General features: G+C 40.2%; 1 protein-coding gene across 1 annotated transcript in view; it reads left to right on the top strand.

Moving 5' to 3' along the window:
• The window catches only part of ZZEF1 (zinc finger ZZ-type and EF-hand domain containing 1), a 57,137-nt gene that overhangs the window by 24,972 nt on the left and 15,860 nt on the right, over nt 1-16,305 (top strand). Inside the window, exons 25-42 of the mRNA XM_040082231.2 lie at nt 513-661; nt 979-1,219; nt 2,742-2,821; nt 3,675-3,768; nt 4,321-4,837; nt 5,465-5,629; nt 6,267-6,386; nt 7,246-7,407; nt 8,040-8,169; nt 8,423-8,561; nt 8,765-8,930; nt 9,389-9,651; nt 10,626-10,798; nt 11,353-11,500; nt 12,040-12,179; nt 12,602-12,879; nt 13,902-14,076; nt 15,231-15,363. Of these exons, the coding sequence (XP_039938165.1) occupies nt 513-661; nt 979-1,219; nt 2,742-2,821; nt 3,675-3,768; nt 4,321-4,837; nt 5,465-5,629; nt 6,267-6,386; nt 7,246-7,407; nt 8,040-8,169; nt 8,423-8,561; nt 8,765-8,930; nt 9,389-9,651; nt 10,626-10,798; nt 11,353-11,500; nt 12,040-12,179; nt 12,602-12,879; nt 13,902-14,076; nt 15,231-15,363 (3,273 nt within the window). The remainder of the gene's footprint in view (nt 1-512; nt 662-978; nt 1,220-2,741; nt 2,822-3,674; nt 3,769-4,320; nt 4,838-5,464; nt 5,630-6,266; nt 6,387-7,245; nt 7,408-8,039; nt 8,170-8,422; nt 8,562-8,764; nt 8,931-9,388; nt 9,652-10,625; nt 10,799-11,352; nt 11,501-12,039; nt 12,180-12,601; nt 12,880-13,901; nt 14,077-15,230; nt 15,364-16,305) is intronic.

The raw sequence follows: 16,305 nt of genomic DNA, 5'->3' as shown, positions 1-16,305 counted from the left end.
CACTTAGGAGAAATTAAGTAAGGGTGAAGAGTTCTTGCTCCAGTCAGGTGGTCCATATTTACCTTGGAAAATTAGACATCTATTTACCTGTGAATTGAGGGAACCAATTGAAGTGTTTGAGAATATTTTCTTCCTTTCTTTATATAAGCATGCTTGCATACAAAAAAATAGGTGTTTAATAGGAGAGATAACCTTTAAACTCTTTTAAATCAGAAAATTGCTGTAGTTATAGTACACTGAAAACATTTAATTTAAATCCTTCCATATTGTAACATTGTCACTATAAGATACTGATGCTGCCATTAATGAAAGGGTGCACATCACTTTTCTGTACCATGTTAGAAAAATAGAGAGCATCGTTAAATTACTTGTTCAGTCTATTTGCATTAACTTTTTGTTGTGTGTCAGTTGTTTTTTTTTCCCTGCTGGACGTTTCACATCATTTTCATTAATGCGTAAAAATGAAGCGAAATTATTTAGTAACCGAAGGGTCTGTTCTGAATTTCTTGCAGAATTAGGTGGTGAAGCAGACTTGCCTCCTTTGAAAGTAACATCTGTTCTTAATTCTCCTCTGTGGAAACCTGTCTTCAGGCATCAGATGTGTCCTGAGGCACTGCCAGGAGCCAGGCAGAACAGTGCCAAGCACCGAGACAAAAACGAGGTACGTGTGTTCCCTTGCCGTGAACTCCTGGTGTTCATTTGGCTTCATGGAGTTGGGGTGCCCTTAAGCACGTGCTGCTGTGCTAAACTCATCGTCGTTTGTGCTGTTGGATTCAAATATTCGGGAGGAAGGGGTTGTTCTGTGCCCTTTATTCGTTTCCATTTTCATGGGATCGTGAAATGCTTTGGAGAGACCTTCAAAGATCGTCTTTGCTCAAGTGCAGTGGATAAACTGCAGGCTGACTTAGGGTTGCAGCTCGCTGCTGGGTTTTTTTCTCACGCTGTCCTCGTGTTGACGCCTTGTGCCCTTCTCTGCAGGCTCGGAGCTCTCCCCACGACGTCTGCCGTAACTTTCTTATCGACTTTGCAAAATCAGATCCTGCCCAGGACTTCAGTGGGCAAAAATCTGAGCTTTTCAAAGGACTTATACAGGCATGTAAAAAACAGACCCCAAAGACACATGTAGTTGCTGGTTCTACTGTTGATCAAGCTGTGAACTCAACATTTGCTGCTTTGGTGTATCTCACTCCAGATTTATTTGAGAAGCTTCAAAAATATGGTAACTCTTAATATTATTAGATTATCTTAATATGAAGACTTAGAATTTGTAAAAGGCTCTCTTACAGCTGAGTTTGTAACATTTAAAAATCAGTTTAGTGGGGCAGTTCAAAGAAGGTGTTCTGTAGAAAGGTATAATTTAGGCAGACTAGGTAAGCTTTCTCTCTAGAGTGTTTATTTTTTATTAACATAGATTTTTGTTTTCAGAGCACTGACAAAATATTAATAATCATCAAGGAGTTACTAATTCTGTAAAGCTATACCTAAAGAGGGTAGTGATGTCCTCTGGGGTTTTAATTCAGAACAGTGTGGCTCCAGTTATTAGAGGTTCTTGGATCATTTTCTACGTTGTACCTTTTCTAAAAAGCCAGCAAGAACTTCTGTTATTAACTGTTGGGGTTGGAGGAGGTGTGAATTATCTCCCAAAATACCATTCTGTGGAAATCAACCCTGCCATCCTCAGAATATGTAGTTAGTTTTTCTTTCTTTCAATAGAAGATGTTTTGCTTTTAACTGACTGGCCATTGTATTACAATTTATGTATTTTTCAGTTGGTAAAATGAACAACTTTATGACTTACAGCATCCTTCCATTAAGTTTATTGATATGTTTGAAGTATTGGATAATAAGATATTACTTGCTTTTGAAGGATTTAATTTTAGGTTTTCACTTTTTTGTCATAATTTTGACACTAAACATTTTACATTTTCATAGAATGATTGAGCTATTTTTTGAGCTGTGAAGTTATGAGTAAAAATGACTGACACAAAGACTGACTTGATGACTAATGTGGTTGCTGCCTTTAGTCATTTTGTCTGTGTCTGACAATTGAGCTCATTTTCTGAGTGACATTGAGAACTGGACAAATATTAATGAGTGTTTTAAGAAATCCATCCCATCGTTCTGGCAGTGTCTTCATCTGCTGGTGCAGACTAATTTCAGGAGCTGTGTTCACCTGTGCTATGGGAAGTCTGGAGAAGGGGTGCTGAAAAGAATAGAGGAAAAAAAGTTAGGAAAAATGGGAGAAGACTGAATAAGAATCTCTTTTTCTCCATAGTCATTGTCAGGGCGGTTCGAGTAGAAACTGATTTGTCAGGTTTTTAATGTTTGCAAATTGGACTTGAAAGTCCGTTCCAGAAATTCATAGTGTAAAACAGCAGAGAAAACAAATACATCTGTACAGCTTTAAGTTACTGCTAAGCATTTGTTGATTTTTCTGATCAGTGCATCAATGTCATTGCATGCATAGGGAAGGATTTTATTTTCCATGGCTTCAGGCATCAGTTTTGGGAGGAGATGAGAAAGATACTCATAAATTATCTCTGTAAATAAATCAGTCATGGTGCAGTTCATGTATTTAGGACATATGAGAGTTGGCAGGTTTATTCTCTATTTTTCATACAGGTATAATTCTAAGTGTTGACTAAGAGATGAAGGGAAGGCTGTATCATAATTTTAGTTAAGTAGTTGTATAAAAATGGAACTGTAAATAAACAGGACTCTCTTCTTTCTCTCATTTCCAGTCAACAGTGAAGGCAAGGTGCCTTTGAGTGATGAGTTTGCACAAGTATATTCCCTGGCTGATTCCATTAGAATATGGATGGTAAGAGCACTCAGGAGGATCTCTATTAATGTCATTTGCTTTTATACTCTACAATACCATGTTGAGGAGTAGGGTGGAACAGTTTTTCCTTCAGTTATTCTACATCAACTAGTCTCACTTAGAAAGAACAAATGTTTACTTTGAAACTTTGGACTTAAATGTTTAAGTGCATCCTTACACTCCTTCCCTCAGCCCCAGGTGTGTCATCATGGGTAGCTGGGATTGAATTTGACTAAAAATCAATTAAATTTGTGTTATATTTTAGCAAGAACGAATGTTGTAAATTAGAAAGATTCTTACACTGAAGTTGGAGTTCTTCAGAGGTGTATCATAGAAAGAAGTGTGTCTTAACCATCATTCCTTTGTCTTGTGACTTTCTCCCTCCCCTTTTCTGCCTGAGAACTCCTGGCAGGTTGATGTACTAGGGTCACAATGGGGGCAGGTGCATGTTAACATGAGTAATTGCCTTTTCCCATTGCGTGGCAGGTGATGTTTGCATCTGACAGAGCTTGCTAGTGGGGTGACATGTTTTTGGGGGACTTTATCTCACAACTAGGTGTATATGTTTTCCTGAGTGCTGAGGGTAAATGAGAAGCCTTCTTTTCCTTGGAGGACTGATGCACATCAAATCACAAGACAGGGAATGGTCTCAGCTTAGGAAGCTCGAGCAGCTCGGGGTGAGGCTGTTACTGCTCTGACAGTTCAGGTGCTGCTCTTGGAGGCTCCAGTTGGGAATAGTAACTACTGGCATCTATTCCTGAGATTCAATTCCTTTCAATCATTACAGTCCTGCCTTACTGTAGAGACACACTGAGAGATTCACATTGTAACTCTGTTAACGTCCTGTCTGCAGTTGGAAATGAAGCAGAAATCCCTGATGGGGAAGGGAAGTGATGCTGAGGAGAAGCAGAACACAGAAGCAAGCGAGGTGAACCCAGAAAGTCTCGGTGAGTGTTGCTTTGTATGTTTGAGCATTTCAGGTAGCTTAGGAAAGCACTGCCTTGTAAACCTGAAGACATTATTTTTGCTGTGAAAGGTAACTTAGCAACTGGGATACTTTTCCATACCTTGAGAGAAACCTAGTGTACATTGGATTAATTATCTGGGATTGTGTTGTGCTATTTTTTGCAGAAAATAGTAAGAAAATTCTGCAGGGAGTGACCTTTCACTTGGGTCACCTGGTTCTGAACTTATGTTCATCTGTTTTTGTAGATACTTCCTACCACGTTTAACTGATGTTAGAACAGCAGCTGATTGTTATTAGAACAAAATGTGTTCTCACTGACTACTCTGTACTTCATATGGTTCAGTGTGATTATTCAGATTTAGCATTTGGAAATCTGAACCTGGTAGCATCATGATCAATATAACAAGAAAAACCAATATTTTCTAGCTGTCTCAACTGGCAAGAAGTAAGATAAATCACTTTCTTCCTAAGAAGAAGACAGCAACTTTGTTGTTCTATTGTCACGATTTTAACTCCAATTTTTATGCTGCAGCGAAACTCTGTGTGCAGAAGAGCCTGTTGTTACTGAATTTTTTGCCCATAAGAGCAAAGACGAAAGATTCTGCTTCAGACAGCTTGGCAGCCCAAGACACAGATGATCCCCAGCAGAATGTGAGTGATAAATGCCAAAGACAAGGATCAGCTGTGGACGTGGACTTCCAGGCAGCACAGCCGGTGCCGTCCAGCGCAGGAATTCACCCAGTTTCCAAAGAGGGGGCTCAAACGTTACAGCCTGATCTGAAAGCTAAACAAATCCCAGACCTCCACCAAGCAGAAGCTGCATCTGCATTTCATAGTAAGCCTGTTGAAAATACAGTTTCACAGCAAGAAGATGTGTCATCCCCTCCCTCCACTCCTACACGGAAGTCTCAGCTGGGCCGTGGAAGACTGAGGCTGCTGTCGTTCAGGTCAATGGAAGAGCCAAGAGCTCTGCCCACTGTGAAGGAAAAATATCCCATTTTGAAGAACATATTAGACTTTATTAAGGATCAGTCAGTTTCACATGAAAGGTAAGCAAATTGAAAATGTCGTCTCTGTTATAATAAACAGAAGCTTGTCTTCACACCTTTTCAGGTGGAATCAAATATTTTAGCAGCAAGATAATGTGGCAGAATGTTTTGTATATAGACAGTTGTCAGACTTATGTATCAAACTGAAGTTATTCACAAGGATGTAGGGATTCAGAGAATACTTTTTCATTTCGTTTTCTTCTATCACATATAAAATAATGTAAAAAACAAGCACTTGGCAATTCGTTGTCTTGCTTCCTCAGATGTGTTTGCAGAGGCATTTTGCTTTTTTCTCTACAATAGCAAAGGCATGGTGTATCACAATTACCCATCCTTGGTACCAAATAGAGATGAGCTGCATCTCTCATTAAATTACCTGCTACTCTGAAAACGTAAATCAAAGGAGAGATTTCCAATTCTCAGCTTGCCTGTTTTGGGCTCTAGAACATGGAGTGGTGCAGGAAGAGCTGGATTCTGTTGGAAGCTTTATCACTCACTCCAGCTAATACACTGAAATACAGCTGGAAATGCAGATACAAAGCAGTTGTGTAACCGGTCAAGCGCTTCTTGGATTGTTCTGTTTTTTGTGTTTGTTTTGAAATTTTCACTGATATTTTTGGCTTTCAGTGTTTTAAAGGTTCTTGCTTTGAGAAAATCCCAAGGGCAGAGCATTGTGGAAGTGCTCAAAACCATCCGCCAGTGCCTGGACTCGCTTGGGCAGCCACACTGCTTCCACCCACCCTGTGTACTTTTTCTCCTAGAACTTCTCGCCTGTCAGAAAGATTTTACAAAGTAAGTAAATGTTTAGGCAAATCTCAGCCGTGTGATTTGCTGTCTTAGTTCTTGTGTTCCTCCAGGCATGTATATTGGCAAGAGTAAAGTTCTGCCTTTTAATCCAGGTGGATAATAAAAATATGAAGTGAGGTTTAGTTTTCAGGCTAGTAGGCATACCTTGTGTACTTCATTAAAAAAAACAAACACTAATTAATAATTATTGTCAAGTGAGGCTTAGTTGCACAGCTGTTCATGCCATGAATGTGTTTAGGTTTGATTTCTGTGCTGTATCTGGCCACTGCTGTCACTCATTGGCTTCTCACTTGTCAGGAGCTTTCTGTGGTCATCTTGCAGTGCACTGATTTCCTTTAAGAACTTGATTAGATTTTCATAAAGCAACTTTTTAATATAAAGAAATGTTCCCTTAGTGCTGTGGGAATATTCTCTTTGTTTTGTTTCTTCACTTCTGATTCCTGGTATAAGGTTCTTCATTTTTTTGTTTGACACTTCTGGGCTGTGTTTTTAAATAAAACTAACATCCTTCCCACTTGTGGAGAGGGGTTAAAAAGGGGCTGTTTGTAAAATTTGCACAAATCATGCTACCTAAAACATCACAGTGAATTCTAGGCTACTAAACTGCCTCTTTAATTTGCAGCTACTTTGGCAACTTGGAAGGCTGTGGTGCTGAGCTACACAAGGAGATTCGAGAGTCCTACTATCAGCTTGTTTTGTTCCTGGTAAATTCTGTGAAGGGATTTAGTACAATTAATGACAGGTACAGTACACTGCTTGCTTTATTTATGTGGGGTTTTTTTTTTTGCATTCCTCCACACCTCCTCCCTTGTAATATGTTATTTGTCATTTAATGTCTTCATTAATTTTAAAGTCTGTACTTTGCATTATTTACAGAACTAAATGAGGACCCTTGATCTTGTGATCAAAAATGCCAAGTTAGCTTTTTGTTACTAAAAGAATAAAGGAAAGCACAAAAACTTGTCACTGTTAAAACCTTGACTTACTGCATTTTGTAGTTACAATTTTGCAGTGTGTCTCTGAAGCTCAGTGGTAAAATACTAGAAATAGCAAATTTATCGTGGAATACTTGGGCGAGGGTAATGCCACAAGAAACATGGCAATTCTGCAGCCATGCTTTAGTGTTAAACTCATGTTTTAACATGAGTTCTAACAGAGAAATGCAAATTTTATGGCTATAATGTCAGTCTCTCTGACAATAACTTTGAAGTCCTTTGTTCAGTTTTAAGTGAAAATGTCAGAAAGCTTTCAAACAGAATAAATTCCCGCAAATACCAAGAAAATGCTGTACTGTAGAGAAGAGACAAACTCTCTTGCTTATGCTCAGGCAACAGCATTAGCTTGATCTTAACTGAACCCAAAAGGAAAACTGCCTTCATTTCGAATTCCATAGTCTGTAGCTGCTAAATTGTGTCAGTGGAATACTTTGATAAACCTGACCTCCTGCACAGAGTTACTTTAGTGCATGGTAAAACCTGAAAATCAGTGTGTAGAGGTTTTTTTCCCCCCTTTCCTCCCCACACACAGTTTCAACTTTAGGTCTGTCCTCTTTAGGTCAGCTTTAGAGCTGTCATGTTTTAATGTCTGTTGTTTTTATTTAGGTCACTGCTTCCTGCCTTGTCCTGTGTGCAGACAGCTCTCCTCCACCTCTTGGACATGAGCTGGGAGCCCAGTGATCTCTCGTTCTTTGTTGAGATCCAGCTGCCACATCTGCTCATGGCAACGTCCCAGGAGAACATCAGCATCCATGACAGTGTCATTTGGTGAGTCAGGAACAATGCAGCTTCCAGTTGCTACTAAATACTGAGTCCATTTTACCCAGAAAGGTTCCTGTGCTTCGTGCTAGAACAGGCAGTAAGGGTGCTCTTAACATAATTCTGGTCAGTAGCCAAGGCCTTAACTGAGCTATTCCAATTTGTTTTGCTGCTGCAAAAACTATTGGAATTTTATGTTTAACCTGATCACTGCTGGAGCACTCTGCTTGTTTAGCACTGTAGCAGGAGGTGTATAAAATACTGTTTCTTGCCTTGATGAATGTCAAATGCTTTTAACACCTTCATGTGGCAATTGTATAGTAGTTGTACTTGCACATGAGCAAATGTGAAGGCCAGAAAACCTTAAAACGTCTGATCTGATCTGCCTGCATTCCAAAAGCTGTTTTATGAGTTGGTTTTCCTGATTTTTGCCTTATGGTTCCCATATGTATTTAAGAACATGTCACAGAAGCAAGAAGCTGATGTCTGTATGGTCATTTATTAACTGAGTGAATGGAATTTCTCACAATTCTGTTTTTATTAGCTTGTTCTAGCACTTTGTTCTTCATTAAAAAGTAAAGCTTTATTAAAGGGAAGCCTAGTAGCATTCAAACTTAATATTAAGCTTGCTTTTCTTTTAGCCAGTGGAGTGAAGAAGATGAAATTGCAGACTACAAGCAAAATTGTGAATGGATGGATGAATGTCAGGACGTAATGTTTGAGACCTGGTATGAAAAGATAGCTCAAGCTGACCCAGAGAAGCAGAGAAAGGTGACCTCATGTTTTGTATATTTATCTGCAGAAGGGATAAATAAATAAGAGACCTTTAAAAGCCTAAAGGGGAGAAAGGAGCCTGGTTCATAATCAATTTTTATTAGTTGGATCTCTGCAGACTTTTGAGAGTCTAAAATGATTAAAAGATCCCCATCCATTTTTGCCAGGGGAAATGTTCTGCTTCCTGTCTGAAGCTTTCTCAAAGTCAGAAACTAATCCTCAAGGAAATTGTGTTGCTTTATTGCTGTAGATGCACATGTTTGTTGCTCGTTACTGTGACCTGTTAAACGTGGACATATCCTGTGATGGCTGTGATGAAATTGCGCCGTGGCATCGCTACCGCTGTCTGCAGTGCAACGACATGGATCTGTGTAAAACTTGTTTCCTTGGTAAGAACCATTAAATAACCCCTCAAAACCTTGTATTTGAAGCCAAAATGGTTATCTTGTAAATTACACACAAAATGAAGTCCAACACGCTTCTCTTGGGTTCTTTGGAAACGTTTAGCTGTTCTTTCCCTAGTAGGAATGTGAACTTGAAATGAGGAAAGGTCCTTTGTCAAAAAGATTTACAGGGAAATCTTTCTTTACAGGTGGAGTTAAGCCTGAAGGGCATGAGGATGACCATGAAATGGTGAACATGGAATATGCCTGTGATCACTGCCAAGGAGTTATCATCGGTCGGAGAATGAACTGCAATGTTTGTGATGACTTTGACCTTTGCTATGGATGCTATCATGCAAAAAAATACTCTGACAGGTATTAAAAACGTGATTTGCTTTCCCCCATGGGGCAGAAAGACAATATTTAGTAGCTAAATACAATCAGTCATTCTCGTGGTGCTTCCTATAAATCTGTGTCTGACATCAGAACATCTCCTTGGTGTCCTTTGGGGAAAGAAAGATAGGACCAGTTTGGCAACAACATCTGGAAACCTGCCTCAACCTCTGAAGTCACTTGGTAGCAGTTGTTTTCTGTGGCTAGGAAAGCTGCAGGAGTTACCAGTCCTGTATGACAGAAGACACAATCACTGCTGTGGGAAACAACAATTTTCAGTGCTTGACACCAGAGCTCCTAAAAACCAAGTCCACAGTTTGGACCTCTGGAACGTGTTGGATTTTTAGTGTTTTCCTGAGAAAGGTGTTTTGTGTTGACTGGCTGGGTTAGTTAGCAAAAAAACCAGCTGCATTCCTCTGTGCTGTCCCTTCTCCTTGCAGGCACCTGCCCACCCACAGCATCACGGTGTATCCCATGGTGACCATCCGAATCAGTGACCGGCAGCGCCTCATCCAGCCCTATGTCCACAACTATTCCTGGCTGCTCTTTGCTGCCCTGACTCTCTACAGCGCAGATCTGGCAAACGGGGAGGAAGTAGAAGGAGAGAAACTGGATGCCCAGGTCCTCAGTCATGCCAGGCTTCTCCAGCATCAGTGCATCCAGCTCATTGGGGACTGCCTGATGAAAGCTCAGCACGGAAAAGGTGAGTCAGCTCCTCCTGCTCTGAACAATGCTCTCTGCAAGTGGCAGAAGTGTCTGTGCTTACTGACTTGGAAGTTTCCAAAGGAAAGGGGAAGCTACTGTGTATTCACCGAGAATAACTGTTTATGTAGAAAGCAAATGTAGAACAAGTGTCGTTCAGGGTCGTTGGAACGTGGAAAATAGAGTGCTTGAGAAAACTAATTTTATGCTTGCATAAACATTGGAGACAACTTGGCAAGTCTCTGGATGTTTTTTTTTCCATCTTAGCCGTTGTAAAGGGATCAGTCAATACAGCTTCATGTTCTTTTTGAAATGTATCACTGACAGCTGAAGGAGAGCAAATAACTTAGTGGAAAAAGTTTTTTGTTCTGCATCTCTTGGGAAGAGATTTTTAACTGTGTTTGTGGTATAAATTTCTGGCAGTGGTGTTCATGTGACTGGAAATGGGGGTTTCTGTGAACAAAGACCCACAGAAAATAGGGTCATACAATAGGGACCTATTTTGAATGTATCAAAAATTCTAGACTAAAATTCACTAAGTTCACTGGTAGTTTTTGTGAGCAGCTCTAATACAACTGAAATACCACCACCACCACCAAATACTTATGCATACTGATTAATTAATTGGTTTTCAATATACAGTTCTATTATGCAAGTGGTCAGAAGATTGAAAAATAGTCAAATGTCATTTGCTATTCATAATTTACACTCTACTGCTTTATTAAGGCCTCTACCCCAATGCCATCTGTGAGGTGGGAGGTGTCACCATCTGTCCATCACTGGTATTTAATGGTAGTACATAATTTTATGAGCTTGATAGAAAACATGTTTTTGATGGAGTTAATGTTCAAAATGTGTAAGAAGCTTGTGTGAACTTCTTGCAAGAAATTCTCTTTTAAAGTGTTTTCAGTTCTGCTCTTTGTCTGTCTTGCCACTCAGCAGCTGAGTAACTTCCATAACTTTTTTTGCTCCCAGGACTGAAAAATTCAGCTCTCCTCTGCATGTTACCAGAAGATGAGTCCTTCTCAGAGAATGGCACTGTTTCAGGCACTGCTCCCACAGACAGTGCTCCAAAAAGTCGTCCTGGTGATAGAGCAGGGAAGGGAAGAGATGAGAAACGCGGCGCAGGCTCTTTGGTGCGTCGTACTGTAAGTACCTGTTATTTCCAGAACCCCTGATACCAGCTGTGTGAGCTGATATTAAACATCTTCAGGAGCTTAAACAGCCTATTCTGAATGTGGGACTGAAATAAGGGATAGTAATGATTTCATTTGAAGGTAAAAATTAGGGGGCAAGAGGACAGTTGTTTTTTTTTTTTTTCATTAGATCCAGCTGATCAAAAACTTCTTGTTTTGAATTGATTCTCAAAAGTGTTGCAGGAGAGGGGAATGTCTTGTTCCTTGTGGAAGGGCTGTCATTTCCCCTGGTTGTTAGCACTCTTCAGTAGGAGTATGTGTTTCCTACAGTTTTATACAGTGTTTAAAACTATTTTAGTGTTATATGCAGGGAGATAGGAGCAAAATAAAAGAGCATAATTGTATGGAAGCTTAAGGCATGAATACATCAAGAAATTCTTCAGTAGAAGGTTTTGATACTCAAAGAAAAATGTTTGTCAAGTGCAGATGACGGAATTCTTTCCATGCTTGTTCCTGCAGGTATTATGTATTGTTTTAATCTTTTAGTACTTCTGTTTTATTTTTAGGGGAAAGGAGATACTCACAAGGAAAGCCAGTCTCCTGCAGAAGATAAAGGAGGAAAACAAGAAATTGAAATCAAAGCTGTCTCTGTAAAGAAAGCTGTTGTGAGACAAGAGTCAGAATCATCTGTGGATGGGAATGTTCCTGCAACAGGTAAAAAACGATTTCTCATTTTCCCTGTCATAGAAGTATCCACTCATCTGCAAACAAACAGCTGTCCTTTTTATTCCTAATCCAGTTTTGCATATTTTCAAATGTCTGTGTCTGCTTTGACAGACATTGCTTTGACCAAATGCCTCGCAGTCTGTTTCAAGGAGTCTGGGAATCAGGGTAGATTTCCACAAATATTTATCCATGTATGGAGATTATAATCCCTGTTGGTCTAACACAACACTTGTGTGTTCTGATGCTCTTGGAACCAGAAAATAAAAAAGACTAGGGTTGTAAGAATTGTGAGAGTTAAATGGATCTGTCTGTAGTACTGTCCTTTATGTATTTTTACTAGATGGTATAAACTTCTTTACCTTCTGTTGCCATACACTTTTATAAAGACTTCATTTTCAAATTGTAATATTTCTTTTTATAATTTCTATTTAGCTTTGGATTTGGATTATAAAAATTAAGCTTTTACTTCTTTCTTTTATTTTTAATGTCACTTAAGGGATTTTCTTGTTTTCTTTTTATTTACAAAGCAGGTGACTCCCTCTCAGAGGATTCAACCCAAAAACCAACAGAGAAGGTTTTAATACCTAGCCAGGAGCAGGTTTTTGCTGAATGCTCTCAGAAGAGGATTTTGGGGTTGCTGGCAGCTATGTTACCACCTTTCAAATCAGTTAGTTCTTTTTCCTTCCATCTGGGTAGTTTTCTAGGTGCACAAATAACGTGAATAAATTCATAGGAATTAAATGTGGGATACGGGCCCATGTTGCCTACACGTTACAAAATGTGAATTAAAATGTTTTCAGACATTGACATCCCTAAGGAGTGTAAGGGCTTGTTCCTGGGTGTGGGGAGAGGGAAGGGAATTTTAATGTATCTGTGAAGTAGTGTGTTAAATGTTTAGCAGAGTTTAAGTTTCAGTTTAGCTGCAATGTCAGGTCACACGAACAGGCCAATATCCAAAGTAGAAATGTAGTTTCTCATTCCTTCTGTCCCCTTTGAAAGACCTTTAGAACAGAAGCTTTGCATGTGCTGACTTTGACTGAAAATCTTGTTTTCTTTCCCTGCCTCACTGAGATTTTTCTCTCTCCGCAGGGCTCCACAATGTCTCTGATCAACCTGGAACAAATACTTCCACTGATGTTTCATGTTGTAATCTCAAATGCTGGCCACCTGCATGAAACTTATCATTTAACCTTGGGCCTCCTGGGCCAGTTAATCCTCAGGCTTATGCCTGCAGAAGTGGATGCTGCTGTGACTAAAATCCTTTCAGCCAAACATAATTTGTTTGTACCAGGAGATGGGTCTACAGTGCCAGAAGGATGGAAGACAACTCATCTTCTGTTCAGTCTGGGAGCTGTGTGTTTGGACAGGTGATTCTTACCTTAACCCAATTAGTTAATCTCTGCTGAGCACTGATTTTCTTTCATGTGTGCCTCGTGCATAGAGGCTTTTTAATAGGAAGGTAATTAAACCTGGTCGTGGAAGGGGCTTGGCGTCTGCAGCCTTTGTGGGAATCTGAATTTCCTTCCAGAAGAAGGCTGGCTGCTAAAGAGTGGCCTAATTCCCTGTGCTTACCTTCACAGCGTGTCATGGAGGAGGAAGTGAGGTTTGGAAACTCTGAGGAAAACCAAAAATACTGTCCTTTATTTCTTGTGTGACATTCATTCTCTCACATTGTTACAAATCTCTTGTGTAACTTGGGAAGGGAGGAGGGTGTGTCACAATAACTATCACCAGTGCTGAGTTCTGGATCTGGCCCTTCTGTGTAAGAGTATTTGAGAGAAAGGGGTTTTATAGTAGAATTGCACTGGAAACAGCAGGGAGGGACAGATTTTGAAGATCCTGAGAAAGCTCTCAAGCATTCTGAGATTAATGTCATGCCTGTTAAATGTGACTTACTTTTTATTGTAGCTATGTTTTACAGGGAGGGTTCATAAATGAATAGAAAACATATGAAATTTAAAGGCAGAATATCCAAAGCATAAGCTGAGGGAAAGGATTTTCTCAAAAACTAAGAGACCAGTCCCTGTAGGTTATTTTGTGATCCACGGAGTGAGCAGGTACGTGGGAAATAAACCTCTTGCTGCCATGCAAACAGAAACTTTGAGCTCAAAACTAAAATTCAGAGTTAACAGTGGCAGTGTTCAGGTACACTTGGATGTGGGACTGCAGACCCTCTCAGAAAACAGAATGGTATTTCTGCTCTGTGGAAAACAAAGCAGAATCCGTGTGTCAGCTGGCACGAAAGCTTCAAATACTCGGCAAAACCGTTCTGTAATAATTTAAAAGCTGCAGCTGCGACAGATTACCAGTGATGTGCTGTCCTGAGGAGGAACAGCTTCAGGTCAGTGTGCAGTCAGCCCCCCTAATGCAGCCTGCTCTTGCTTTGCAGCCGCGTGGGGCTGGACTGGGCGAGCTCCATGGCAGACATCCTTCGCTCCCTGAACGCCTCTGTGCAGTGGCACCACGTGATTGCTGCTTTCACTGACCACTGCATTAAGCAGCTGCCCTTCCAGCTGAAGCACACCAACATCTTCACTTTGTTGGTGCTGGTTGGCTTCCCTGAGGTAAGTGGCTGTCGGGCCTGAAGGAATCAAAATTGGTTAAAGCTTTTAGGGATCTCTAAACGCTACGGATTCCATCAACTGGGGACAACCTTTATGAACTCTCAAAACCTGGCGTGTGTCAGAGTTCACATCTTTCTACTTGTGCACAATTAACATTGATCTAATGGAGAACAATGAGCTGGTTTTGCCTGGCATTTCTTTGGATGCTACTTATAACTGCTGCAAGCAAACCAGCTTCATTTGTTTCGGTATCTAAAAGAACTTTTTTACAAGCAAAACAATCCCTTCTCCATCTTGATGCTCCTAACTGATATGTAGCATTAAGTTGGCTGTTGCAGACATCTCTTTTATAGACTCAAACTTCCATTTTCTAAAGATCAGCAAATACCAGCTGTCGGGGGCTTACCCCAACATTTCAGGGTCCTTGCTCCCCTGCACAGCTCCGAGCCGAGCCGAAGGAAGAGACGGAGTTCTCAGGTTTAGATTTTTCAAGGTTGCACACTTTGTTTATTGTTTCTTATCTTACAATTTTCTCAGAGTCCGACAAGGTGTTCACAGCTGCATGGATTCCTCACGTCTCCCCCCGAGCTGGGCTGTCCTTATCTTTTATACTAATTACTACGTATTTCTTGTTTACTATTTCTCACCAATGTCTATCACTATTACTAAAAAGGTCATCTTTACTCTGACCCAATCCTCACTAACTACTTTGTGCCACGTCAATGCAGCAATGGAGTGAGGGAAGGAGAAGGAGAAGAAGAAGGAGACAACGCCCCAGATTCTCCATCTTGTCCCCATTCACTTCAATGCTAGGAACCTAAAACTACTATTTTCTCATTCTGTGATAAGCTAAACGACTATTTCTCACATTCTTGTGGCCTGTAAACCTTCTCTCAGTGTAGGAAGTTTTTCCCATGGACTGAAATCAAAGCCAGTGTCTCTCTGAGCCCCGGGCTGGGGTCCCAGACCCCCCTGCCCAGGTCCCTGACCCTCCAGGGCAACCAAAGGAATGCCCTGGACTCCAACAACCAGGCATCAAGCAATGGTTCAGGGCAAAAATACAATAGCAAGGATAAGCAAATGTAACCAACACATGGGTGTGTGTTTGTAAATAAGTGTTCCAAACCCTGCCTGAAGTTGTGCTGCCGTTGCAGGTGCTGTGTATGGGCACTCGTTCTGTGTACATGGACAATGCCAACGAGCCTCACAACGTGATCATCCTGAAGCACTTCACTGAGAAGAACAGGGCAGTGGTTGTGGACATCAAAACACGAAAGAGAAAAACAGGTTCTGTCACATTTTTGGTTTATCAGAGAATCACAGGGTAGTTCCTTACAGTTTGTTATGGATACCCAAAAGCAAATGTTAACTAGAAAACTGTGCAGGTCTGCAGAGTTTGAATTCCGTTGTTAGTTACGTTGCCTGACTTTCTGCTCGTAGGTTAACCAAATTCTGCTTGCAGGTCACTGCCAAATTGGGAAGCTTCTACAGTAATTATTTCAATTATCTTTATTTAGAAAAGGATTTAGAAAACAGTTGAGACCATTCTGTTAAGTGAGATATCTCAGAAATAGGCTTTTGATGAAGATGAAGCAGTTGTTTCTGTGTCAAGATTTGTGTAGTGCTTGTGTCTTACCCTTCACAATCCTATGTTTCTTGTTTTTCTATTCAACTGCTAATTGAAAAACAGTTTGGATATCCCTAAAATTTGAGGCCAAGAGAAACATTTAATATATAACAAATCAGTTGGGTTTTTAGGGAGCAAGGGCTTTTCTCTTTGTATGACCTAATATTGGGAAGTTAATAAAGCAAAGGTTGTCCTAAGACTTGACTACTGAAGTTGTGTAAAAGTCATTTGGAAAAATCAACAGACTAAACTGCTTTCTGATATTGAAGGAAGATTTGAATATAAAAGCTTTTCTTTTTTGTTTAACTGTTGACATTTTAAACGGTAAGATCAGCAATATTTGTTTCATCATATCAATTGCAGGTCAGAATTTTCCCCATTTTAATTGTAAAATACAGCATGTGCTGCTTTGCCTGCTGTACTGCTAATGTGCAAATATATGCTATTGCCAGAAGTGACCTGGGGATTTTTAACTTGTACTGAAAAATGAAATACTTTCTCGCCTGTTCAGGGAATCTGAGATAATTTTCGTAAAAGACCTTTATTAGAACCTAATTGATGTAAGGATGTCTCACGTCTCAGCCTACTCAGATCTGCTAGCA

The sequence above is a fragment of the Hirundo rustica genome, chromosome 19 (genome assembly GCF_015227805.2).
Source record: "Hirundo rustica isolate bHirRus1 chromosome 19, bHirRus1.pri.v3, whole genome shotgun sequence".
NCBI lineage: Eukaryota > Metazoa > Chordata > Aves > Passeriformes > Hirundinidae > Hirundo > Hirundo rustica.
The sequence above is the reverse complement of the archived record's forward strand: the minus strand, read 5'-3'. Positions and strand labels throughout refer to the sequence as shown.